General features: G+C 43.6%; 1 protein-coding gene across 47 annotated transcripts in view; it reads left to right on the plus strand.

The window, feature by feature from the left end:
• Nucleotides 1–18499, plus strand: part of PTK2 (protein tyrosine kinase 2) — a 360020-nt gene extending 341521 nt beyond the window's left edge. For all 47 annotated transcript variants that reach the window (XM_035276524.3, XM_035276540.3, XM_078353054.1 and 44 more), the window contains 5 exons: nucleotides 611–650; nucleotides 1685–1791; nucleotides 7313–7468; nucleotides 11280–11360; nucleotides 17222–18499. In XM_035276524.3, coding sequence (XP_035132415.1) covers nucleotides 611–650; nucleotides 1685–1791; nucleotides 7313–7468; nucleotides 11280–11360; nucleotides 17222–17434 — 597 coding nt within the window. In that variant the 3' untranslated portion in view covers nucleotides 17435–18499. The remainder of the gene's footprint in view (nucleotides 1–610; nucleotides 651–1684; nucleotides 1792–7312; nucleotides 7469–11279; nucleotides 11361–17221) is intronic.
• The last annotated feature ends 7148 nt before the right edge of the window (nucleotides 18500–25647 follow it).

The following is a 25647-nucleotide window of genomic DNA, read 5'->3' on the forward strand; positions in this document are numbered from 1 at the left end:
GATCCACCCGCCTCGGCCTCCCAAAGTGCTGGGATTACAGGCTTGAGCCACTGCACCCGGCATATCACATTTTCTTTATCCAGACATTAATTGAGGGACACGTAGGTTGATTCCATATCTTGGATATTGGGAATAGTGCCATGATAAACATAGAAGTGCAGACATCTTTTTGATACAATGATTTATTTTCCTTTGGGTGTATACCTAGTCATGGGATTGCTGGATTTAATGGTAGTTCTCTTTTGAGTTCTTTGATAAGTAGTTCTATTTTGAGTTCTTTGAGTTCATTTTCCATAGAAGTAGTACTAATTTACCTTCTCCTCAGCTGTTTAAGAACATTTTAAATGGGTTATGACCACGATGTTTGTGGTTCCAGAGTGTCCCATGCTTGCTTCTCTCACAGTCCTTTCCACACATCCTACTGGCATCATTTGCTTATTTGCCTGATCCCCCACCCCATCTGGGACCTTATGCAGAATCCTGTTCTGTTCATTTTGATACCCAGCATCTAGCCTAGAAGTTCAAGGGGATGGATAGATGGGATGGGAAAGAGACGTCGTTACCCCATTGTAAATACCAGTGCATTGACTGAACTTTTCTTTTCCTACAGATTGGAAACCAACATATATATCAGCCTGTGGGTAAACCAGGTAAATAAGAAAAGAATTGGGCAGAGAGAAGTTAGTTTAATATGATGAAAGCAGGTTTTGAATGTATATGGTATCATAGCTTTGGAATACCTCCATGATTATTTGAGTTTTCTCTATGCAGACCACAGCAAGTATGATGTTTACCACATTCAGCTCATGAGTAGAGTATTGGGGAAAACAATTTGCTGGTATAATGCTTCAGAAATACCTCCTTATGGTTGCAGTGAGCCACTGCACTCTAGTTCGGGCAACAGAGCAACACTCAGGCTCACTTAGAATGCAAGATTGATATCTTCTGTAAGAACAGCAGTAGGCATTTATTTAGGAGTAGTTTCTTCCTTCTTTTTTTTTTTTGAGACAGAGTTTCATTCTGTCACCTAGGCTGGAGTACAGTGGCTCGATCTTGGCTCACTGCAACCTCTGCCTCCTAGGTTCAAGCAATTCTCCTGCCTCAGCCTCCCAAGCAGCTGGGACTATAGGCCCACACCACCATGGTTGGCTAATTTTCTTTTTTCTTTTCTTTTTTTTTTTGAGACAGAGTTTCGCTCTTGTTGCCCAGCTGAAGTACAGTGGCACAATCTTGGCTCACTGCACCCTCTACCTCCCAGGTTCAAGCAGTTCTTCCGCCTCAGCCTCCCAAATAGCTGGGACTACAGACACCCGCCACCATGCCCAGCTAATTTTTATATTTTTAGTAGAGATGTGGTTTCACCATGTTGGCCAGGTTGGTGTCAAACTTCTCACCTCAGGTGATCCACACACCTTGGCCTCCCACAGTGCTGGAATTACAGGCATGAGCCACTGTGCCCAGCCTTTTTGTTTGTTTGTTTTTTCGGTATTTTAGTAGAGATAGGCCTGCACCATGTTGCCCAGGCTGGACTTAAACTCCTGAGCTCAGGGAATCCGCCCACCTTGGCCTGCCAAAGTGCTAGGGTTACAGGTATGAGCCACTGCACCTGACCTTTCTCTTTGTTAACTTTCTCTATGTTAACTTATTCCCACACATGACTTAATGGGAATCATTCTCTCACCAGATCCTGCAGCTCCACCAAAGAAGCCACCTCGCCCTGGAGCCCCCGGTCACCCGGGAAGCCTTGCCAGCCTCAGCAGCCCTGCAGACAGCTACAACGAGGGTGTCAAGGTGGGCATCTGAGCCTGCGCAGCACATTCTGCTTGCAGGATTTGTGGCATCCTCTTGTACTCAGCTGACTGTGTTCATGTCGTTGAGTGGAGCTGGTGCGGGAAATGGCACAGTGCAGAGTGGAACTGCAGCGAGACCCAGGGGTCCATTGGTCTGGTTCTAAACCACTCTGAGAGACAGGGAAAGCTTGATGCAAACATTGTCTTGCCCATTTTTCTCTCAGTGTGAGATTTTAGGAACTCAGTCAGATTCTGATTTTTTATGTATATCTTCCTCTGGTTAGACAGAACGTTTTCTTTAGAATAAAGTGCTGAGATTGCTTCTGGTTTTAAAAATTAATTAAACCAGGTAAGTGAGGACTTTCTGTAGGCTCTAAGTTTATAAGTGTGGCTTCATGGAAAACTTCATTATCTTCCATTTAGAGTTAGAATTGGATTTGTAAAAGCAATGTATGCTGAGTAGAGCCATCCTCAGACCAAGGGGAGTGTTTGACTTGGGCACAAACAACTACCAGCTTCCAAATTTGGCAGTCAGAAATCAGGTGCTCGGGGCATGCAGCTGGAACTGTTGTTGTCTGTGACTCTCCTGGGTCCCCACCAGCCCCCACCAAGTGCTGGAGCCTCTAGAACAGCAGCCTTTCTCCCTGGGAGATCTGAAGAAGGAGGCTCTCCTCTTCTAGCCTGGCTCCTGTAAGGAGATGGAATCTTTTTACTTTACACTTAAGATAACAAATTACTTCTCAAAATAGACCCTATTTCTTAATTCTGATATACCTTTTTTTTACATTTTAATATCTCTAAAATTGGGATGGTGTTTTGGTTTAATTGGCAGCATTTTTTTTCTAGCTTAGTAGTGCATTAATAAATGATGCATCTTGGGCCAGGCGCAGTGGCTCATGCCTATCATCCCAGCACTTTGGGAGTCCAAGGTGGGCAGATCATGAGGTCAGGAGTTCGAGATCAGCCTAGTCAACATGGTAAAATTCCGTCTTTACTGAAAGTACAAAAAGTATGCCAGGCTTGGTGGCGCGCACCTGTAATCCCAGCTATTCAGGAGGCTAAGGCGGGAGAATTGCTAAAACTCAGGAGGAAGAGGGTGCAGTGAGCTGAAAGCATGCCATTGCACTCCAGCGTGGATGACAGAGCAAGACTCCATCTTAAGGAAACAAACAAACAAAAATGATGCATCTTAAAGTGGAAGACATCTTAAAAATCTGATAAATATCATAGCAGATTAAGATAAACTTTGCTTACCAGTAACCACCATTTATTGAGCGTCTTCCCTTTGCCAAATGCTGGGGCAGAACTTTTTCTTGTATTGTCATTTCCATGTCAACCTCACAGGATCAGTGGTAGTATCATTTCTCAGATGACCAAGGCTCACAGAGTTAAGCAGTGTGTTCAAGGCGTTTGGCCACAGACCTGGCTGAGCATAGGCTTCACTCAAAGGCTCTCACCTCCAAAGCTGAAGCTTAGTTAGATGTTGATATATTGTTGTCTTCTCAGAGTCATCAGAGAGTTAGTCCAGGGTAAGAGAAAATGTCATCTCCAGGCCTAGAGTGATAGCCTGCAGCTTAGAGGGCACAGGTTTGCCAGTGTCCATTGAGAAGGTGACCAGAGGGTAAATGGGCAGCCACTGGCACAAACTAGCCTGCTCTCTGTGGCCATAGTGAAAGTGCCCACTGGTACCCAGAGTTCATGCCAGTAGCTTTTAAGAACCTGGGAATCTGGAGCTTCCCCAGCTCAGCAGACCCTCAATTCCCAGGATACCTCCTGGCAGTTCTATTAAGGACATACTCAGTCTTCTTCAGGGAAAATTGAGGAAGGACACACCCTTCCCAATATTGGCTTATTTCAATAAATTTCTAAAAAGGAACCAGGCATGGTGGCACACCCCTATAGTCCCAGCTATTTGGGAGGCTAAGGAAAAGGAAGGAGGATCACTTCAGCCTAGCAGTTTGAATCTGACCTGGGCAAGATAACGAGACCCCATCTCTTTCAAAGAAGAAAAGGGGACAGAATGAGATTAATGAGTTGTTTCTCATTTTCATAATTCAAAAGCGCAGACTTTCAAAACGGCTTGTATTATAATGAAAAACCAACTTTCAAGGTAGATGAGGTACCACCTTCGAATTCTGACATGCGCTTATGTTTCACAGCTGGAATAGCATAATGAATACCTAGAATTAGGAATACCCTCAATGTAAGGGATAAAGCAAATTGAAATCTTGATCAAAATAGTATGTGTTCTTAAAATATATTAAGTAAAGATTTTTAAATAATGTGAAATATGTGCCCCTATTTCTTCATTGTCTGCTTGGTAGAGGTCATTGAATCCATCCTAAAAGAACAGTATTGTTCTAATACTGAAATGCAGCCAGGCACATTGGCTCACACCTGTAATTCCAGCACTTTGAGAGGCCAAGGCAGGTGGATTGCTTGAGACCAAGAGTACCAACCAGACCAGTCTAGTCTGGCCGACATGGTGAAACTCTGTCTCTACTAAAAATATAAAAATTAGCTGTGCATAGTAGCGTGAGCCTGTAGTTCAGCTGCTCAGGAGGCTGAGGCACAAGAATCACTTGAATCCAGGAGGCAGTGGTTGTGGAATCCAGGAGGCAATGGTTGTGGGTAAGCTGAGATCACACTACTGCACTCCAGCCTGGATGACAGAGCAAAACTCTGTTTTAACAACAACAACTGATAGTGAAATACTTACCTTTATATATAACTGAAATAATTCATCCAAATAACATTTAGCCAAAATCAGTCTCAGTTTTTCCTAGGTAGCATTGCATTTTGGCTCTTAACTATCTGAGTCTGTAAGTATCAACCTAAGTGATTGGAATTGACTACATATATAGAGAGTTTATCATCAGCTGCCTGCCAAGCTCCAGATTACAGGAAACCAATAGGATGTCTTTCCAAACAGCTTTTGCTTCTGGAATGTCACTGTGAATGGTCACTAGAAGCATTATGACAGTGCCCTTCTACCATAAGAATTGGGCAAAGGGCAAAGTACAAAAGAACAGAAGCTTTAAACAAGTTACAACCTCCCTAGAATTATAGAATTGTCTATTTCTTCTTGAAGAAACTCCCACTGTGCCACCCTCTTCAAGAAGCCCTGTGCCTTTTTGTGTTGATGCAGTTTGAACTGGCACATCATCCTATGAAGTTAGACAGAAGACTGCACTGTGACTCTTGATGCAGAAAATACAGGCAGTCATCTCTTGGAAATGATGTGGTTATATAGTAAGACAGCCCTGGCTTGAGCTTTAGAGAAAGCACATTAAATAAAACTGCTCAGTTTAAAGTAGTAGAACCTAATCATAAGAATCAGCTCAAAAGAGGGATTTTTGTTTTTTTTTTTTTTAAAGACGGGGTTTCACCATGTTGGTCAGGCTGGTCTTGAACTCCTGACCTCAGGTGATCCGCTGGCCTTGGCCTCCAAAGTGCTTGGATTACAGGCGTGAGCCACTATGCCTGGCCCTTTTTTTTTTTTTGGTCTTTTTTTCTTTCCTGAGACGCAGTCTCGCTCTGCTGCCCAGGCTGGAGTGCAGTGGCACAGTCTCGGCTCACTGCAACCTCTGCCTCCCAGGTTCAAACAACTCTCCTGCCTCAGCCTCTCAAGTAGCTGGGATTACAGACATGCACCAACATGCCCAGCTAATTTTTGTATTCTTAGTAGAGACAGGGTTTCACCATGTTGGCCAGGCTGGGCCTAATGTCTTTCAATGCAGCCCCAAGTCAGGAATCTTTATGATGCCAGTATGGCTAGATGATGGAGTAGATTCCCAAGGATGTTGAGGGTCCAGGCTCAGGAATTGAGACTGATGCAGTTTTCTGAGAATCTGTGAGAATTCAGATGGGCAGTTTTTAGTAATTATAATCGTATATCCTCCTCCTCCTTTCTTTTTGAAGAGCACTAATTCTGTTGATCTTGCACTGCTGCTGGATTGTTCCTCAGGCTTTGCATGTTCCCTGCATTTGTTTTGTAACTGAGCATGGCGCATGGCAGACCTCTCTATGCATTGTGCTGTGGGGCAGTGAGCAGGTGGCACAGTAGCCACACTCTGGCAACAGTGAGTGAGAGCTGGTGGGCAGGCTTGGAAACTAGCTCCTTTTTGTTCTGCTCATGTGTTTTTATGGGGGGTTTGTCTGATGCCTTTATTAATATTGTTTTTCTTTTTTCCCTTTCTCTGATAAATTCCTTTAACTTTTCCTCACCTTCCGTTCGACAATAGCCATGGAGGGTAAGCACATTGTGTCTTTGTGTGTCTGTCCACTTCCTCTATCACACCTGGCTCTCTGCATGTAATTTTGGACTGGAAAGCAGGAAGCTCAAGTGGGAGGGCACTTCGGCCTGGTTTGTCACCTGTCATGACTGACAGATGCCAAAAGCAGTGTTTATGTTTGCAAGAGAATGAGACATGCACATGTTTGCAGTAAATGAATTGTTCTTGTGCTTTTCTTTCTCATACCCAGACTTTCGGACGACCAAGAATTAATTCGTTCCAGACTACCTGGGCAAAAGCACCCAAGGGTTCAGAAATGGGAACTTATATTTAGACTGAGCACTGGCAGCGGGTTCCTGATTGAACTATATGTACTATACGTTAGACTTTTTTTAAAAAAGTATATATATATATACACCATTTTATGCCTGGTATAAGTCTAACCAACTGGAATTTTTAAATACTAAAGATTTTCCAAAGGTCCTCATGTTATTCCACCTTCAGCACTCAAGTTATCTTAGTTAACATTTGTTGATGTCTCTTCTGTGCCCAGGCCCTAAGTGGACATTAACATCTGTGGCCTCATCTTCCCTCATCACCATTGCCTGGGTGAGAGAGCTGAGGCTTTATAAGCATGGGCCCAGGTGCTTTCCACAGCAGTCAGCACAGAGCTGGCTGAAACCAGGGTCTCTGGCAGGGAGGCTCCTGGTGACACCACTGCTGCTTTGATTTCAGTCATGACCTGCGAACAGATCTTTTGTCCCCTTAGAGCGCATTTCTGTGTCAGCTTTTTATAACTGTAAAAAGAACATATTTCCGTTAGGTAGCTGGGGGCAGCTAAGCTGAGCCATACAGTTTTCACTGCAGAATTCAAACTAAGTGGAAATCCTTATAGTCTTCATGTAGAATGTTTGACTCTTTAGCCAAACAGGTAATTTTCTCTAAAGTTCAGTAAATCCTCAGGTGGATTATTCTCTTGTGGTGAGTGATTTTGGGGTACAGGGACATTGAATCACATCTCTGAAAGAATCGGGTTTTAGTATAATGTGTATGATTTCATCTCATTTCCTTTAACTGAGCTCAAATTTAGAAAAAAAAATTGCCTAATTTGTCACTTGGAGGAATTACTTTACCATCATTCTCAATCTGAACTATATCCCACACACACAAGAAAATCAATGACTTTCTGCGATCTGCTTTGGTCTCTAAGACCCTCTCTTGCTTGATTGTGGTGATCTCATGCCATCTGCTGGAGAGAAGAAAAATTACTGGCTTTTGTGTTGTCAGCTTCAGCCCCAGGAAATCAGCCCCCCACCTACTGCCAACCTGGACCGGTCAAATGATAAGGTGTATGAGAATGTGACGGGCCTGGTGAAAGCTGTCATCGAGATGTCCAGTAAAATCCAGCCGGCCCCACCAGAGGAATATGTCCCTATGGTGAAGGTAAAACACAGTCACATTATGTACTGGCAAAAATGTTCTTGTTTCTTGGAAGCTATGGTGCCAGTTGATAGGTGGCTCTACATGCCCCCCAATCTAAAGGCAGTGCTGATGTTTTAGAAGGTCTTTGCAAAGGTACCGTACAGTGACAGTGTTAGTGAGAACCATATTTACTCTGAGTTGCCATTCCTGTCTTGTTTTCTTCTGTCAGTAAACGCTAGGCTGGGAGTGACTTGAAGCAGAACAGTCTTTTAATAATTATCACTTACACATAAAGTGTGCAGTAAAGAGAAAGCTGCAAACGCATGCTTACAGTATGATTCCATTTATGTAAAGTTGAAAAACATGCAAAATAATCCCGTATAAGAGTTAGGGAGATGTGGTTACATTGTTAGAGTGCAGAGACAAGTGGACGAATGATCATTATCAAATTCAGATCTGCACCTCTAAGGAGGAGCCAGTTGAAGAAAGATACTGGCTTTGGGAGGATTTATCTGCGTTGTTTTTTGGGTTTTGTTTTGTCTTGTTTTTTAGATGGAATCTCACTCTGTCACGCAGGCTAGAGTGCAGTGGCGCAATCTTGGCTCACTGCAACCTCCACCTCCCGGGTTCAAGGAGTTCTCTGCCCCAGCCTCCTGAGTAGCTGGGATTACAAGCACCTGCCACCACACCCAGCTAATTTTTGTATTTTTAGTAGAGAGGGGGTTTCAACATGTTGGCCAGGCTGATCTTGAACTCCTGACCTTGTGATCTACCCATCTCGGCCTCCCAAAGTGCTAGGATTACAAACGTGAGCCACTACACCTACCCCTGAATGGTTTCTCTTAAGCTGAGGGTTGGGTATGTAGGTGTTCATTGAATTTTCTTTTAAAAAGAGTAAAAAGAAATAAAAATATGCCAGTAAATTGATGTTTTGCAAATTATGTTCAATGGAGGGAGATTTTAGGAACCAGTGACAAGTATTCTGTGAAAAAGGACAGTAGTGGCCACGTGCGATAACTCACACTTGTCATCCCAGCACTTTGGGAGGCCGAGGCGGGTGGATCATTTGAGGTCAGGAATTCAAGACCAGCCTGACCAACATGGGGAAACCCCATGTCTAAAAAAAGAAAAGAAAAAGAAAAATGATACTAGGTCCAAGGAAAGTCAGCAGTAGCTTCTATTAAAGAGTACATACGGCATCTTGGGTGCACAGAGGTGTCCTGTAGTTCAGAGTGTGGTCAAACTTTGCTCTGAGCCAGTGTTTCTGAAATTTGCTCATACTTTTTTTTCATTGTAGTAAAATACACATAACATAAACTGCCATCTTAACCACTTCTAAGCATACATTTCAGAGCCATTAGGTACATTCACATTGTTGTGCCACCATCAGCACCATCCATCTCCATAACCTTTTCCTTGCAAAACTGAAACTCTGTACACTTGAAACAGCACTCCTCTTTTCCCCCTTCCCTAGCCTCTGGCAACCTCCTACTTTCTGTCTCTATGAATTGACTACCCTAGGTACCTCTCTCTCATAAGTGGAATCATACTGTATTTGTCTTTTGTGACTGACTTATTTCACTCAGCATAGTAGCTCAGAGTTCATCCGTGTTGTAGCATGTGTCAGAACTTTCTTCCTTTTTAAGGCTGAGTAATGAATACTCCACTCTATGTTTATCCCACATTTTGTTTATTTACTCAACCATCACGGGACACTTGGGTTGCTTCCACCTTTCAGTGATCATGAAGAATGCTACAGTGAACATGGGTGTACAGTTGTCTCTTTGAGACTCTGCTTTCACTTCTTTGGGTGTATACTCAGAATTGCTGGATCATTTTGGTAATTCTATTTTTAATTTTTTGAGGAGCCCCCATTCGTTTTTCATAGCAACTATACCATGTTGCATTCCTACCAACAGTGCATAAGGGTTTCAGTTTCTCTGTATTCTCACCAAACCTTGTTATTTTCTAGGGGGTTGTTTTGGGGCTTGGGCTTTTGGATGTGTCTTTTAAAAAAAAATTGTCATCTAATGGATGTGATGTTTATCTAAGTGTGGTTTTGATTTGCATACAGGTGTTGAACATCTGTTTGGTTTTTGAGTGTAAATGTCTACTCAAGAGTTTTTTTGCCTGTTTTTTAAATCATACTGTATTTTGTTATTGAGTTGTAGAAGGCTACAACTTTTTTTTTTTTTTGAGATGAAGTGTCACTGTGTTGCTCTGGCTGGAGTGCAGAGGCACGATCTCGGCTCACTGCAACCTCCACTTCCTAGGTTCTTGCAATTCTCCTGCCTCAGCCTCCTGAGTAGCTGGGACTACAGGTGCATGCCATCCATCACTCCCGACTATTTTGTGTTTTGATAGAGACGGGGTTTCACTGTGTTGCCCAGGCTGGTCTCGAACTCCTGAGCTCAGGTAATCCCCCTGCCTTGGCCTCCCAAAGAGCTGGGATTATAGGCGTGAGCCACTGTACCAAGCCATAACTGTTTTCTTTTCTTTTCTTTTGAGATAGAGTCTCATTCTCTCGCCCAGGCTCCCAGGCTGGAGCACAGTGGCATGATCTCAGTTCACTGCAACCTCTGCCTCCCAGGTTCAAGCAATTTTCCTGCCTCAGCCTCCCTAGTAGCTGGGAACTGCAGGCATGCACCACCATGCCTGGCTATTGTTTGTATTTTTAGTAAAGACAGGGTTTCACCATGTTCTCTAGGCTGGTCTCAAACTCCTGACCTCATGTGATCCGCCTGTCTCATCCTCCCAAAGTTCTGGAGTTACGCGTGTGAGCCACCATGCCCAGCCCCTACAACTGTTGTTTAGCACTCTTTGCATCAGCTTCTAATAAACATCAATGTAGAAAAAGCTGCTTCAAAGTTGTAATGTTTCATGGAAACCACAGTTGATCTGTTCCGGTTCGTTTTTTTAACTGTATTACATAACAGTTGTAACCAAAGTTCTCAAGGATGAACTTTTACTACCCCACAGCCAAATTAAAACAAAAAACTCAACAGTAGATTAAAGCATTAAGAATTTCGTACATGTTAAGATTTTATATGGTGATTTTATGGACACTACTTCTTTAACCATATGACTTTGGCCAAATGACACTGTTTTTGTGTGCCGATCCAACTATAAGTAACTATTATTTTCTTACTGGTTTTATTCATATTACATGCAGTTTGATTCATATTACATACTTAGTCATTAAATATTTGATCCTCATAAGAATGACAGTAATGAGAATTTCAATTTTAAGTTATATTGTTTTAAATCATATTTAGGCCCTTTTTGTTACAACTCAGAAGCGGCGGGGAGGAATGTTTCTGCTCAGTGTCCATAAGAGATGAGGTCCAAAGCAAGGCTGCCCCCTCACACCTGGGGCGGTGATGTCATCTCTTGCCAGCCTCATGAGGTGTTTGAAAGTACATGGGTGAGAACACACTCAGTGAACACACGTGGGGAAAGGTGCTACTCTTTATCCTAACCTGTGTTGGCAGAGTTGGCATGTTGGAGCCAGGAGGGTGGTGGAATCTGCTTGGAAGGAGTAGATGAGAAGAATAAATCCTGCTTTCTACCCTCAGCATCTATGTGACCTTTCTTATGTTAGCTTCTGTTCTTCAACTGGCTCCTTAGGGTATTAGAGCAATGAATACTCAGATCTAAATCTTTTGGGAGAAAAAGGAGCCTCATAACTTACAAGATAGGGCTCAGCACTAAGAAAAAGAAATACAGAAGCTTCCCTTGAAACTAGTGGAAAGGAAATTTAAAAATATATAACTGAAAGGCATAAAAATCTTTTGTGTATGTTCTAATATTGGTTGTGATTCTCGTGTGTTAGGAAGTCGGCTTGGCCCTGAGGACGTTATTGGCCACTGTGGATGAGACCATTCCCCTCCTACCAGCCAGCACCCACCGAGAGGTAGGGCACAATCTTTCTCTTGCAGCCCTCTGTGACAGCACTGGTTGGGGACACATTCAGGGATGCCTTTGGAGCTAAACATAGCTCCTCAGTCTGTGGCCGACAGAGACTTCGACTGCTCTACAGGTGATGACCTTCCCTGTAACACTGGCCCCAGCCAGGACCGGGCTGTTCATTCTGGGGCATAGGGGTGGTATGGAGCAGTTGCCACTCAAATTCCAGACCCTGGGTCTTCCTGCTGCCAGCCCACTGCAGAGCCACTGTGCGAGGTCCTCACCTGAGATACACGTGGCTCTGAGCAGTGGGTGAGGAAGGAAGATGGGAAACTGCTGCTGGTACCGTGATCCTCAAAGGTAGGGTATAAGGGTATTCACTTATATGAATGAGGTGGCCTTTGTACACGGTCTCCTTGGAATTCTCCTTAAAAATAGTTGAGATTTCGAGTGATCCTGGTTTTCCATTTGAAATAGTAATATAAAAAATCTGTTTTAGGCCAGGCGTAGTAGCTCACGCCTATAATCCCACCACTTTGGGAGGCCAAGGCAGGAGGATGGCTTGAGGCCTGGAGTTCAAGACAACATAGTGGGCCCCGTCTCTATAAAAAATTAATAAATAGGCCGGGCGCAGTGGCTCACACCTGTAATCCCAACACTTTGGGATCACGAGGTCAAGAGATCGAGACCATCCTGGTCAACATGGTGAAACCCCGTCTCTACTAAAAATAAAAAAAAAATTAGCTGGGCATGGTGGCGCATGCCTGTAATCCCAGCTACTCAGGAGGCTGAGGCAGGAGAATTGCCTGAACCCAGGAGGCGGAGGTTGCGGTGAGCCGAGGTCGCACCATTGCACTACAGCCTGGGTAACAAGAGCGAAACTCCATCTGGAAAAAAAAAAAAAAAAATTAATAAGTAAAATTGTCTTTAATAATTTCTTTTAAATTACTAAGTGTCTTTAAGAAGCTTCTTAAGGGCTGAGTGTGGTGGCTCGCCCCTGTAATCCCAACACTTTGGGCAGCTGAGGTGAGAGGATGGCTTAAAGCCAGTTCATGCCCAGCCTGGGCAACAAAGTGAGATTCTGTCTTCACAAAAACTAAAAAAAAAATTAAAATTAGCTGTGTGCAGTAGCTACTCAGGAGGCTGAAGTGGGATGATTACTTGAGCCCAGGAGTTTCAGGCTGTGGTGAGTTAGGATCAAGCCACTGTACTCCATCCTGGGTGACAGAGCAAAATCCTGTCTCAAAAAAAAATTTTAAGGAATCAAAGTTGACCCCAAATACTGTAGCTGAGCAACAGTGATCATCTTTGCCACCTTTTGGCAATTTTGCTTCATTTATATGACTACCAAGTGAAAAGAAGCACCTGCATTTGTTTTAGTGTCTTTGAGCCTAGGGTGTGCACTCTGTGGTTGGGGTTGACAAACCCAGGAGGGGTGCGTCCCTAACTAGAGTCCAGGATCTGCAGGCTTCAGCCTCGCTCCCCACCAACTCCTGCTGCCTACTTTACTCCTTCCTAGGGCAGTGTGGGCAGTCCTTCAGCCCAGCACACACCCCATGTTTGTTCTTTTTATTTTGAAATCATTTCAGACTTAAAATTAAAAGATTAATACAGAGAATTCCCAAATTTCCTTTATGAGTTTCACAGCGTTTAACATGTCAGCACATTGTCATTCCTGCTCCATTGTCTGTGTGTGTATGCACAGCACTTCCTGCTTCTCAGCAGCTTGAAAGTGGCCGCATGTCTCATGCACTCTTCCCCTTTAAGATTTCCACTTAAATTTCTCATAACAAGGCCGTTGTCCTACATAACCACCACCCAGTCACCAGATTCTGGACCTTGAACATGATGCAATGCACTGTCCACTCTGCAGGTCAGTTGTCTCTGTAGCACTTTCCCTCACCTGCAAGAACCAGGCCAGGATCACACGATGCATGTGATGTTGCTTTCTTCAGCCTCCTTTCATCTGAAATGGCTCCTCGGCCTTTTTTTGTCTTTCATGACATTGACCTTTTTGGCAAATATAGGCTTAGTTATTTTATAGAGTATTCTTAAAGTTCAGTTGAGATATATTCTATAAAAATTTGTAGCCGGGCGTGGTGGCTTGAGCCTGTAATCCCAGCACTTTGGGAGGCCGAGGCGGGTGGATCACGAGGTCAAGAGATCAAGACTATTCTGGTCAACATGGTGAAACCCTGTCTCTACTAAAAATACAAAAAGTTAGCTGGGCATGATGGCACGTGCCTGTAATCCCAGCTGCTCAGGAGGCTGAGGTGGGAGAATTGCTTATACCCAGGAGGCGGAGGTTGCGGTGAGTGGAGATCGCGCCATTGCACTCCAGCCTGGGTAACAAGAGCGAAACTCCATCTCAAAAAAAAAAATTTGTTTCTTACTGATGAGACTGAGGTGTTGTATTCTCCGGTCAGGAATACGACCTACTAATGTTGACTCCTTCTCAACATCATACCAAGAAAGACGCACCATGTCCAGGGGATGTTCCACTTGATGAACTGGACATTGACTTCTAATGGATGGTTGGAGACAACTCCTGTTGGTGATTTCTTTGTAAATGGCGTTGATTCACATGCATAAACCCTTTAACTTGTTTTCGAAAAGGCTTCTCTGACTGGTGCTGTAGCATAACTTCACATTCCCAGCCAAATGGGGTTCTCTTGCTTCGCTGGGCTCTGATTGCTTTCCATGACAAGCTCAATTTTGCCCCAAAGTGGAGAAGTTCCATATACCAGAGGCAAGAAAATGGTGTCCTAACAAGTGGATATTTTAGTGGGACTATTTGTCAATACCCATTCTAGCTGATAAAGCCTAAAGTAATCTCTCCATCTCCCTTGATTCTAATACACAGATAGTGCTCTCCTGTATAATTTTTTTTTTTAATTATTATTATTATTTTTTTTTTTTGAGACAGGGTCTCTGTCACCCAGGCTGGAATGTAGTGACTCCATCACAGGTCACTATAACCTCCAACTCCTGAGCTCAAGTGATCCTCCTGCTTCAGCCTCTTAAGTAGCTGGAATTACAGTTATATACCACCACACTTACTTAATTCTTTAGTTATTTTTTTTTTTTTGTAGAGACAGGGTCTTACTGTGTTACTCAAGCTGGTCTCAAATTCCTGCCTCAAGCCATCCTTGTCCCTCGGCCTCCCAGAGTGCTGGGGTTACAGGCATGAGCCACCACACCTGTCCTTAAATTATTTTTGAAAAGAAGGGCCTGTCTTTGATCCTGCATCTACCTTTTACTGCTCTCATGTCTCCTCCTGTCCCCATCAAAGTTCTTGAAAGAGCAGTCTATGCCCAGCTGGGCCAGCTCCTCACATGGCAGCTACATTCAGCTCCAGCTCAGAGCATTCCAGTGCTCCAACTCTTTGGGAATCTCTCTGTTGTAACTGCTCTTCAAGGCCTCCAGAAGCCTCCTAATTACCAGAGCCCCTGCTTTTCCCTTAGTCCTAACTCCCCTTTGAGACCTCCTGCGTTTTTGGCCCAGAGCTTCCTCACTAACTCGTCTCCTGCTAAGACCTCTGCTCAGGCTCTTATTCCCTGCCACCCTTGAGTGTGGCTATCTCCCAAAGTACTACCCACTTGTTGTATTAAAAAATACTTTTTCACCAGGTGCGGTGGCTCACACCTGTAATCTCAGCATTTTGGGAAACTAAGGAAGGCAGGTCATGAAGTCAAGAGATCGAGATCATCCTGGCCAACATGGTGAAACCCCATCTCTACTAAAAATACAAACATTGGCTGGGTGTGGTAGTACATGCCTATAGTCTCAGCTACTCGGGAGGCTGAGGCAGGAGAGTTGCTTGAACCCAGGAGTCAGAGGTTGCAGTGAGCCGAGATCGCACCACTGTACTCCAGCCTGACGCCTAGCGACAGAGCAAGACTCTGTCTCAAAAAAAAAAATACTTTTTCACTTTGGTAGTTCTTCTTGTTCTCATAGATTCAAGTATTTGATGCTTCCCAAATCTGTGTTAATTTAGTAGAACCCCTCCCTGAGCTCTTATCTCCAACTGTGTGCCATTGGCAGAACGACCTGCTTTCCTTATTTGCTTCCATGGTCCGTGACACCACCGTGCGCTTGCATGTCTGCTCCCTGCAGTCCCCACCCCCTACACACATACAAACAACCACACACCTTTCATCTCTCATCAGGTCTCAGATTGGTCCTCTGCACATCCACCATCACCTCTTCTCTGAAGATGGCCTCTTAGGTGGTTTATCTGCCTCTCATCTCTTCCCCTACCCCTCCATTCAGCCTCCACACTGCCACCAGAGCCATCTTTCTAGAATATCTCTCTAGATTTTGTCATTCTCCTTCCTAAAGATTTCTTATGCCTCCCCATTGCCATGTTCTGCCAAATAAGCATCAACTTTGTGTGGCTTATAATGTGTTTCACAGTTGAAGACAGCCTACTTTTATAGTCTAGGCTAAATTCAGACAAATTCTCTTTGTGAAATCTTTCTGATCCTCTGAGACAGAATGCATTGCTGTGTGCATTTTTACTATGTGATTTACTCCAGTGTATTATAGGGTTCTGGGTATGCTTTTCCCACTCTGCACTTTGAGTAAAAGCAGGTCTTCCTTCTTGTGTCCACACCAAGTGTCTTGTACATAATAGGTCCTCCATAAGTGATAAAAGAGCAAATGGATACATCATCATTGGTTGAAGAAACAGATAAGAAGGATCATGAGACTTTCCCATGCAAAGCATTCCAATCCTGTAGACTGCTTCTACCATTGCTGCCCTGACTTTGTGTGTATGTGTGTGTGGGTCTGTGGCAGTGTGTGTGCACACACATGCACATAACAGGCTCTGGCTCTGTCACCCAGGCTGAAGTGCAGTGATACCATCTTGGCTCACTACAACCTCCATCTTCAGGTTCAAGCCATCCTCCCCGCTCAGCCTCCTGAATAGCTGGGAATACAGGCGCACGCCACCATACCCAGCTAACTTTTTATTGTTTTGTAGAGATGGGGTTTTGCCATGTTACCCAGGCTGATCTTAAACTTTTGAGCTCAAGCCTTCTGCCCAGCTCAGCCTCCCAGAGTGCTGAGATTTTACAGGAGTGAGCCACCATGCCCTGCCACCATCCTTAAAGCATTTTTTGCATAGCCAGGGAAGGTCTTGAGATAGAGTTAGCACAGTAGAAAGCATAAGACCAGAAGTCAGGATGGAGACTTTTGTCCTGGCTTGGCTCTGTGGCCTTCAGTTATCCACTCTCTGATGTGAGAGTGTTTGGAATAGATGATCTCTAAGGTTCTGTCAGATTCTGTGGTTCTATTATGAAACAAAAGCTCTGCCAGTCACTGAGATTAATAAAGTCTAAACAGTGAGTGCAAATGGAGACAAAGTCAGTCATGCTGTCAGGGAACGCTTTGAATGGAAGCTAGAAGACGCTGAATCTGCATGTGTGAGTGGACATGCACACGCAGGCACACTGTAATGGCCAAATTTCTAAAGTAAGTAAAAAATTTAAATAAAAAAAATGATGTCAAGTTAATTTTTTTTAATGCATGAATGTAGTATGGGAAGTTAAAATAAGTTAAAAAAAAGATTTGATGACTGATTTTTACATTGCGTTGCTTCTAAGAAAGATTTATTTGCAGGAAATAAAGTTTTCTTCTCATGGAAGCACCAAAAGAAAGGCTTGTAAAAATTCCCTGAAAAGTTCACTGGTGCACGGCTAGTGGCATGCGCCTGTGTTCCCAGCTACTGGGAAGGCTGAGGCAGGAAGATCACTTTGAGCCCAAGAGTTTGAGGGAAGCTTAGACAACGTAGTGAGAACCTCTCTCTAAAGAAGAAAAAAAATTATTGGAAACAGTTCTCCTGACCTATCTCTTGTCTTTCAGATTGAGATGGCACAGAAACTATTGAACTCTGACCTGGGTGAGCTCATCAACAAGATGAAACTGGCCCAGCAGTATGTCATGACCAGCCTCCAGCAAGAGTACAAAAAGCAAATGCTGACTGCTGCTCACGCCCTGGCTGTGGATGCCAAAAACTTACTCGATGTCATTGACCAAGCAAGACTGAAAATGCTTGGGCAGACGAGACCACACTGAGCCTCCCCTGGGAGCGTGTCTTGCTACCCTTTTTTGAAGATGTTCTCTAGCCTTCCACCAGCAGTGAGGAATTAACCCTGTGTCCTCGGTCGTCAGCACTTAAAGCTGCAACTTTTTTGAATGACCATCTGGTTGAAAATCTTTCTCATATAAGTGTAACCACACTTTGATTTGGGTTCATTTTTTGTTGTGTTTATTTTCAATCATGATCCTCAGAAAAGTCCGAGATCCAAAATGTGGCATTTTCTAAGAATCAAAATTGTACGTAAGCTTTTAAGCATCATGAATAACAGTTTATGTTCACATTAAGATATGTTTGAATGGGGATGGCCAAGGGGTGACATCTTAATTCCCAAACTACCTTAGCTGCATCGTGGAAGAGGAGAGCATGAAGTAAAGAATTCCAGGAAACCCAAGAGGCTGAGAATTCTTTTGTCTACCATAGAATTATTATCCAGACTGGAATTTTTGTTTCTTAGAACACCCTTCAGTTGCAATATGCTAATCCCATTTTACAAAGAAAGAATATAAAAGCTATATTTTGAAGACTTGAGTTATTTGAAAAAAACTACAGCCCTTTTTGTCTTACCTGCCTTTTACTTTTGTGTGGATATGTGAAGCATTTGGTCGGGAACTAGCTGTAGAACACGACTAAAAACTCTTGTCTTTTTTCACAGAATAATGTGCCAGTTTTTTGTAGCAATGGTATTTCTCTTGGAAGCAGAAATGCTTTATACCAGAGCACCTCCAAACTGCAGTGAGGAGAAGTTCTGGAACCATCCCCTTTTTCCATTTTTATATAATTTATAAAGAAAGATTAAAGCCATGTCGACTATTTTACAGCCACTGGAGTTAACTAACCCTTCCTTGTATCTGTCTTCCCAGGAGAGAATGAAGCAAAACAGCAATTTGGTTTTCTTTTGATGTCCAGTTACACCATCCATTCTGTTAATTTTGAAAAAATATACCCTCCCTTTAGTTTGTTGGGGGATATAAATTATTCTCAGGAAGAATATAATGAACTGTACAGTTACTTTGACCTATTAAAAAGGTGTTACCAGTAAAGTTCTTGTTGTAATAGCCTTTCTTTTGGTTGGCTTTCTTCAGATGGCTTTTTTTCAGGTAACTTGTCAGTTAAGATAACATACAGGGGAACTCCCAGTGATTATCAGGAAGCCTCTCACTGTTAGTTTCTTTTTTTTTTTTTTTAATCTTCTGAAGAAGTCAAGGATGTTACCACAGAAGGGTAGCCTGGGGTAAGTTAACCTTTTCATTCCATCGTCACCTATTAAATGCAGAGCTCAGGATGGAAGTAGCAGTGCTCTTCAATGAAAAAACTCCCTTTGCAAGGTCTCAGTATTGCACTCACTTAGAGTCAACTTGCAATTCACCTATCAAGGGAATTGTTAGCATCGCCCAGGCTCACCTAAGTCTTGCTAGAATCTCTGTGAGCCACAGAGCAGAGAGCAAATAGAATTGGGATCTCTAGCACTAGGGACTCAGAGGCTCCAAAGGGAGGGATTTGAGAGAATTTTTTTCAGGTAAATACATACTCTTGTATACAAAAGTAAATGTCAAGGGAATGTCATCCTTAGGAGTTTTTTCTAATTTTTAGCACTCTTGGGTCTCTTAAATTTCCATTTCCTCCTGTTTGAAATGGTGATTGTGAGGGCTAGCTAAGTCCAATGTAAATGGTAAAGTGCTCTACCTACCTTGTAAGGGACTTTGACATCAGACCTGTCCAGTGCACTCTCAAAGGTTTAGGAGCATCTGCTGCCTCCACCAGTAGCATTCGCACCAGGCTGCTACTAGAACTACCCAAACTGTCTGCAGACATTGCCAAAGGTCCCCAGGGGAAGGAAGGACAGAATCCCTCCACATTGAGAACTACTGCTTGAGAGTAAGAGTTTACCTGCAGTTAATACACGTTGCCTCATGGTCTAGCTTCTCAGGAGCACCTATAATTGTGGGTAAGTGGGCTGAGCACAGTGGCTAATGCCTGTAATCCCAGCACTTTGGAGGCCAAGGGGTTCAGGTGACAAGACCATCCTGGCCAACATGGTGAAACCCCATCTCTACTAAAAATACAAAAAATTAGCTGGCATGGTGGCGCTTGCCTGTAGTCCCAGCTACTCCAGGAGGCTGAGGCGGGAGAATTGCTTGAATCTGGGAGGTGGAGGTTGTAGTGAGCTGTGATTGTGCCACTGCACTCCAGCCTGGCAACAGAGCAAGACTCCATCTCAAAAATAAAAATTGCAGGTAAGTTTCACACCTTCCTATAAACCAAATAAAATATTGGTTTTGAGAGCAGGTGGAAAGTCAGACATTTCATCAGCACATGGGCAGGAAGTCACAGGTCAAGCACAGCTATCAGACTTGAGCAGAGGCAGCTTACACCCAGTAGTGTGTGATGGTTTAGTGGCCTGAAGGTCTATCAGGACCATGAGGTGACTTCCATTACAAAATAAATTGGGGAAATTTCAAATCTGAAGACCCAGAGAAAAGTTCCTTTGAAACTAAGAGTTTTCAAATTACTCAGCTTCGTTATATATGCTTCCTTGATAATAGCCGCCTAATGAGACAGACCTTACATGCAGCACCTGAAAACCTGTTCAAGTTGGCTGGGAGAAGTGTTCACAGTCTCATTTTCTCCTATTTTTTATTTTACATTATTAAAGAGTAGATAGAGAAAAGGGCACATAAATAAAGAGCTTACCTAACTTTTCCCAAAGGAGTCTCCTCTTGTCATTATACCCAGGGTCAGAGAATAATAACATTACCCCAGAAGTCCTGGGGCTCCCTCCATCACTGCTCCCCCAGAAGGGTAATCACCAGCCTGCTTTTCTGTTTTACACACACAAAACAGTAGGATTTAACTTACACACAGTAAGAGCCATTGAATAAACAGCTCAATTTTTTTCGAATGTTAGATCCAGCTAGCGATGCGTGCAAGGAAGATGAGAAAGAGCCAGCACTTGGGAAGCGCCCTTGTGCCTCTTCAGGGCAGTTCCTGGTTTCTCCTCTGTAACTTCTGGTCTGGTCTTCATCGCAAGAAATGGCTTCTTACACTTAAGATTGCTACTAGAACTACATATATACTCTTCATTTCTAGCTGCTTTCACTATGGGTGATGTTTTTAATATCCATGTTGTGTGTATCTGAAGATCATTTTTATTTCTGATAATACTCCATGGTAATCTGTTGGTGCCTATTTTTCTATTCACCTGTTGATGAATGGGACATTTGGGGTGGTTTCCAGGTTTTGGCTATTAGATATAAAACTGGGAACAGTGTTTCCATTTCTCCTGGGCAAGTAAACTGAGTGAAAGTTCTGGAACATCTGGTAAGTGTGTGCTTAACTTTATTAAAAACTGCCAAACTGGTTTCCAGTGAGGATATACCATTTTCATAGATGGACATTCCAGTTGCTCCATATTCTCACCAATGCTTGGTATTGTTATTCATTTATATTATCCTCCATATCTAATGTGGTTGAGCAGTTTGTTTGGTTTTTTCTGTATTTAGCCATTTATATATGTTTTGGGAAGTATCTACTCAGATATTTTGCATTTTTAAGAAAACTAGGCTGTTTATCATTTTGTTATGGAGTAATGGGGGTTCCTTACACATTCTGGGTGCTCTTACACAGTCTATGATCAGATACTTGTTTTCCAGGTATTTTCTCTCATCCTGGGGCTTGACTATTCATTTTCTTAACTGTACCTTTCTGTATTTTTAGCTGAAAAATTGGCAGAGGGGTTATTATGATTGGGATTTGTATTGAACTTATAGATTCATTTGGGAGGATAGACATCTTAGAAGTTTAGTCTTCAGAAAAATGAACTACTTTTTTAAAAACGATCTTTGCCAGGCACACTTGCTCATGCCTACAATCCCAGCACTTTGGGAGGCACAGGCAGGTGAATCACCTGAGGTCAGGTCAGGAGTTAAAGACCAGCCTGGCCAAAATAGTGAAACCCTATCTCTACTAAAAATACAGAAATTAGCTGGGTGTGGTAGCATGTGCCTGTAGTCCCAGCTACTCGGGAGGCTGAGGCAGGAGAATCACCTGAACCTAGGAGGCAGAGGTTGCAGTGAGCCAAGATTAGGCCACTACACTCCAGCCTGGATGACAGCAAGACTCCATCTCAAAGGTTATAAAATAAAAATAAGATCTTTAGTCAAGTGTGGTGGTGTGTGACTGTAGTCCCAGCTGTTCTGGAGGCTAAAGTGGGAGGATCACTCGAGCCCAGGAGGTTGAGGCTGCACAGAGCTGTGATCACTCCACTGCACTCCAGCCTGGGCGACAGAGTGAGACACTGTCTCTAAAAAATAAATAAATAAATAAATACTGCTTCAGCAGGTCAGGGTCAATAAATTAAAAAAAAAATACTGCTTGCTTTCTCAGCACATACACTAAAATTGGAACAATACAGAAAAAAAATTAGCTTTAAAATTATTTTTATTTCTTATTTATTTATTTTTGAGACAGGGCTTTGCTCTGTCACCCAGGCTGGAGTGCAGTGGTGGTATCTCAGCTCATTACAGCCTCCGCCTCCCAGGTTCGAGCAATTCTCCCACCTCAGTCTCCCAAGTAGCTGGGATTACAGGCACACACCACCAAGCCCAGCTAATTTTTTTGTATTTTTAGTGGAGATGAGGGTCTCACCATGTTGGCCAGGCTGGACTCAAACTCCTGACCTCAAGTAATCTGCCCACCTTGACCTCCCAAAGTGCTGGAATTTGTGGTGGACATTTGCCTCCCAGGTTCAAGTGATTCTCCTGCCTCAGCTTCTGAAGTAGCTGGGATTATAGGAAACCACAACCATCCCAGCTAAATTTTGTAATTTTAGTAGACATTGGCCTTCACCATGTTGGCCAGGCTGGACTTGAACTCTGGACCTCAAGTGATCTGCCTGCCTGCACCTCCCAAAGTACTGGGATTATAGGCATGAGCCACCGCACCCGGCCTCAGTCAACTGTCTAAATGCAAAGGAATCCTTAAAACCTTTTGAAGGCCGGGTGCGGTGGCTCACGCCTATAATCCCTGCACTTTCGGAGGCCAAGGTGGGTGGATCATGAGGTCAAGAGATCGAGACCATCCTGGTCAACAAGGTGAAACCCCCATCTCTACTAAAAATATAAAAATTAGCTGGGCATGGTGGTGTGCGCCTGTAGTCCCAGCTACTTGGGAGGCTGAGGCAGGAGAATTGCTTGAACCCAGAAGGCGGAGGTTGTGGTGAGCCGAGATTGTGCCATTGCACTCACACCAGTCTGGGTAACAATAGCGAAACCCTGTCTCAAAAAAAAAAAAAACTTTTGAAGACACTACCAGTTTACATTTTGTTAGTAACTCATGACCAGAAAGTTGATCGTTAAGGTTACAGTTTCCCTTTTTTTATTAAAAAAAATTTTTTTTGGAGACAGTCTTGCTGTGTCACCTGGCGCCAGGCTGGAGTGCAGTGGCGCAATCTCGGCTCACTGCAACCTCCACCTCCCAGGTTCAGGCAATTCTCCTACCTCAGCCTACTGAGTAGCTGGGACTACAGGCATGCGCCACCACGCCCAGCTAATTTTTGTATTTTTAGTAGAGATGAGGTTTCACCATGTTGGCCAGGATTGTCTTAATCTCTTGACTTTATGATCCACCTGCCTCGGCCTCCCAAAGTGCTGGGATTACTGGCTTGAGCCACCATGCCCGGCCTATTTAAGAATTTTATAGAGAAAGTGGTTATGCTTGAAATACGAACAGTGCACTTTTATTCATAATGTAATTATAACATTTATATATGCATGTTTAATACTAGAATATACTACCTTTAAACTTAACAAAGGATTTTAAAATGTAAGGCAATGGCATGGTGGCTCATGCCTATGATCCCAGCACTTTGGGAGGCTGAGGCGGGTGGATCACAAGGTCAAGAGAGCAAGACCACCCTGGCCAACAGGACAAAACCCCATCTCTACTGAAAATACAAAAATCAGCCAGGTGTGGTGGTGCGCACCTGTAATCCCAACTACTAGTGGGGGCTGAGGAGAATTGCTTGAACCTGGAGGCGGAGGTTGCAGTGAGCCAAGATCACACCACTAAACTCTAGCCTGGGCAACAGAGCAAGACACAGTCTCAAAAAAATAAAATAGAATGTAGATACTTTCTCTCCCCGTTTTAAAAACAATAGGAAATCACCTTATTCAAGGGGAATTCATTAAAAGATTGAGTCCCCAGTGACTGATTTTTTGAACCCTCTTACTTGCCAGCCCAGGTCACTGAGTATAATTTACAGCTTAGCTCTGTAAGAGTTTTGACTTGTGTTCAAAGTATTAAGACCCATAATTTCACATAAGCTCTTAACTATTGCTAGAAACAGATCGAGAAGCTTGACTGAATCCAAAAGGCTTTACAGGGTCAGTTGCCAATTTCCTCTGGAGGTTGGCCAACCCTACTTCTGTGTATCTTTAAGTGCCACTGATTAAGCCCTGCTGGAACGCAGTCAGCTTGCACAACAGTAAGGATCTGTTGGCAAGGCTTATAGATTTTACGCGTTTATTTAAATGTGCTTTGAGTTGTAAGGGGTCTTTTTTACCTTAGGGACATCTTGAACAATAACTTTTGCCCCTGCCTGTGACCAGGGATTACACACTACAGCTACTGTGCACCAAGGATACAATACTAGTTCAGGCCAGGCACAGTGGCTATGTGTGTAATTTCAACACCTTAGTAGGCCAAGGGTGGCAGATACCTGAGATCAGGAGTTCTAGACAAGCCTGGCCAACATGGCAAAACCCATCTCTACCAAAAATACAAAAATTAGCCAGGCATGGTGGTGGGCACCTGTAGTCCCAGCTACTTAGGAGACTGAGGTAGGAGAATCACTTGAACCCAGGAGGTGGAGGTTGCAGTAAGCCGAGATCATGCCACAGCACTCCAGCCTGGGCAACAGAGCGAGACTCCATCTTAAAAGAAAAGCCAGGTGTGGTGGTGTATGCCTGTGGTCCCAGCTATGTGGGAGGCTGAAGTGAGAGGATCACTTGAGCCCCAGAGTTGGAGGCTGCAGTGAGCCGTGATTGTGCCATTGCACTTAAGCCTGGGTGACAGAGCAAGACCCTGTCTCAAAAAACAACCACGGTTTATTATATCAGGGTTCATACAGTACAGTACAGTACACCACAGATTGTACACCAGGTAACTGCACCAGAGATTCAGTATCACAGTTTATTATATACTGGGGTTATACATTGCAACTATGTATCATGGGTTGCACACTGCAAAGTGTGGGAGTCAGGGGGTAGAGACTGTTCTAGCCTGTTAAGGTCAAAGTTCCATAACAAAATGAGAAGCGGTAGGTAATGCCTGAGGCCTGGAAAGAAGTATGGATTGGAGGAGGAGGAGGAGGAGGAGTGGAGAGGGGCGAGGTTCAGATGAGAGGAGGTAGGCAGGTCATGGGAAGACCCATGCTTGATGTTTCTGTGGTCCACTGAAATATACAGGACACTGTCAGCAGCAGCATCTAGTTAACTCATACCACCTGAGTGGAACAATGCTTATCCCTGGTCCACAGGTAAAGAAACAGTTACACAGTAATCTGACAGCCATGTGATTAGTAGGTGCCAGAACTGGGTTGGAAGCTGGGTCTGCCTAATGCTTAGGACTGTAACATAACCACTAGGCCAAATGCTTCTCCCAAATTTTCCCCAGGGATGAAGACCCCACAAATTACATTTTTAAATTATCTGATACCTGACAATATCAGAATTGCCATATTTGATTGGGTCTCCCATCCACACAACCCAGTAAAATCAAAGCTCAATGCCAAAGTAAAAAGGCATTTGTGAAGTGCCCTAAAGGTCTTTCGTCCCAAAGGTCTAACCCTTTGCAGATGCCTGGACACTCAAATAATGAGTCCGTAGGGCTCTGATCTCCACCTAAAGTGACATGTCCTTTGTCCTTTGGTCATGTTCTCTCTCAATGACAACAGCTAATACTGAGTTCTCACGTGCCAGGCACTGTCCTCAGTTCTAACAGTGACCCTCCAAGGTAGGAGGGCTTAATCTCTTCACTTGTAAATGGGAGTTTGGGAGTTTAAATCCTTAGGTCACCTTGGCGCTGCACCCAGCCTCCAGGTGTCCTGGCTTTCAGGCTTTGAGCAGGTTTAGCAATGACCAGGTATAGCCATAATGAGGAAGGCTGTGCATCTTGTTTAAAACTTTTGAAT

This window comes from Callithrix jacchus, chromosome 16 (assembly GCF_049354715.1).
Source record: "Callithrix jacchus isolate 240 chromosome 16, calJac240_pri, whole genome shotgun sequence".
Taxonomy (NCBI): domain Eukaryota; kingdom Metazoa; phylum Chordata; class Mammalia; order Primates; family Cebidae; genus Callithrix; species Callithrix jacchus.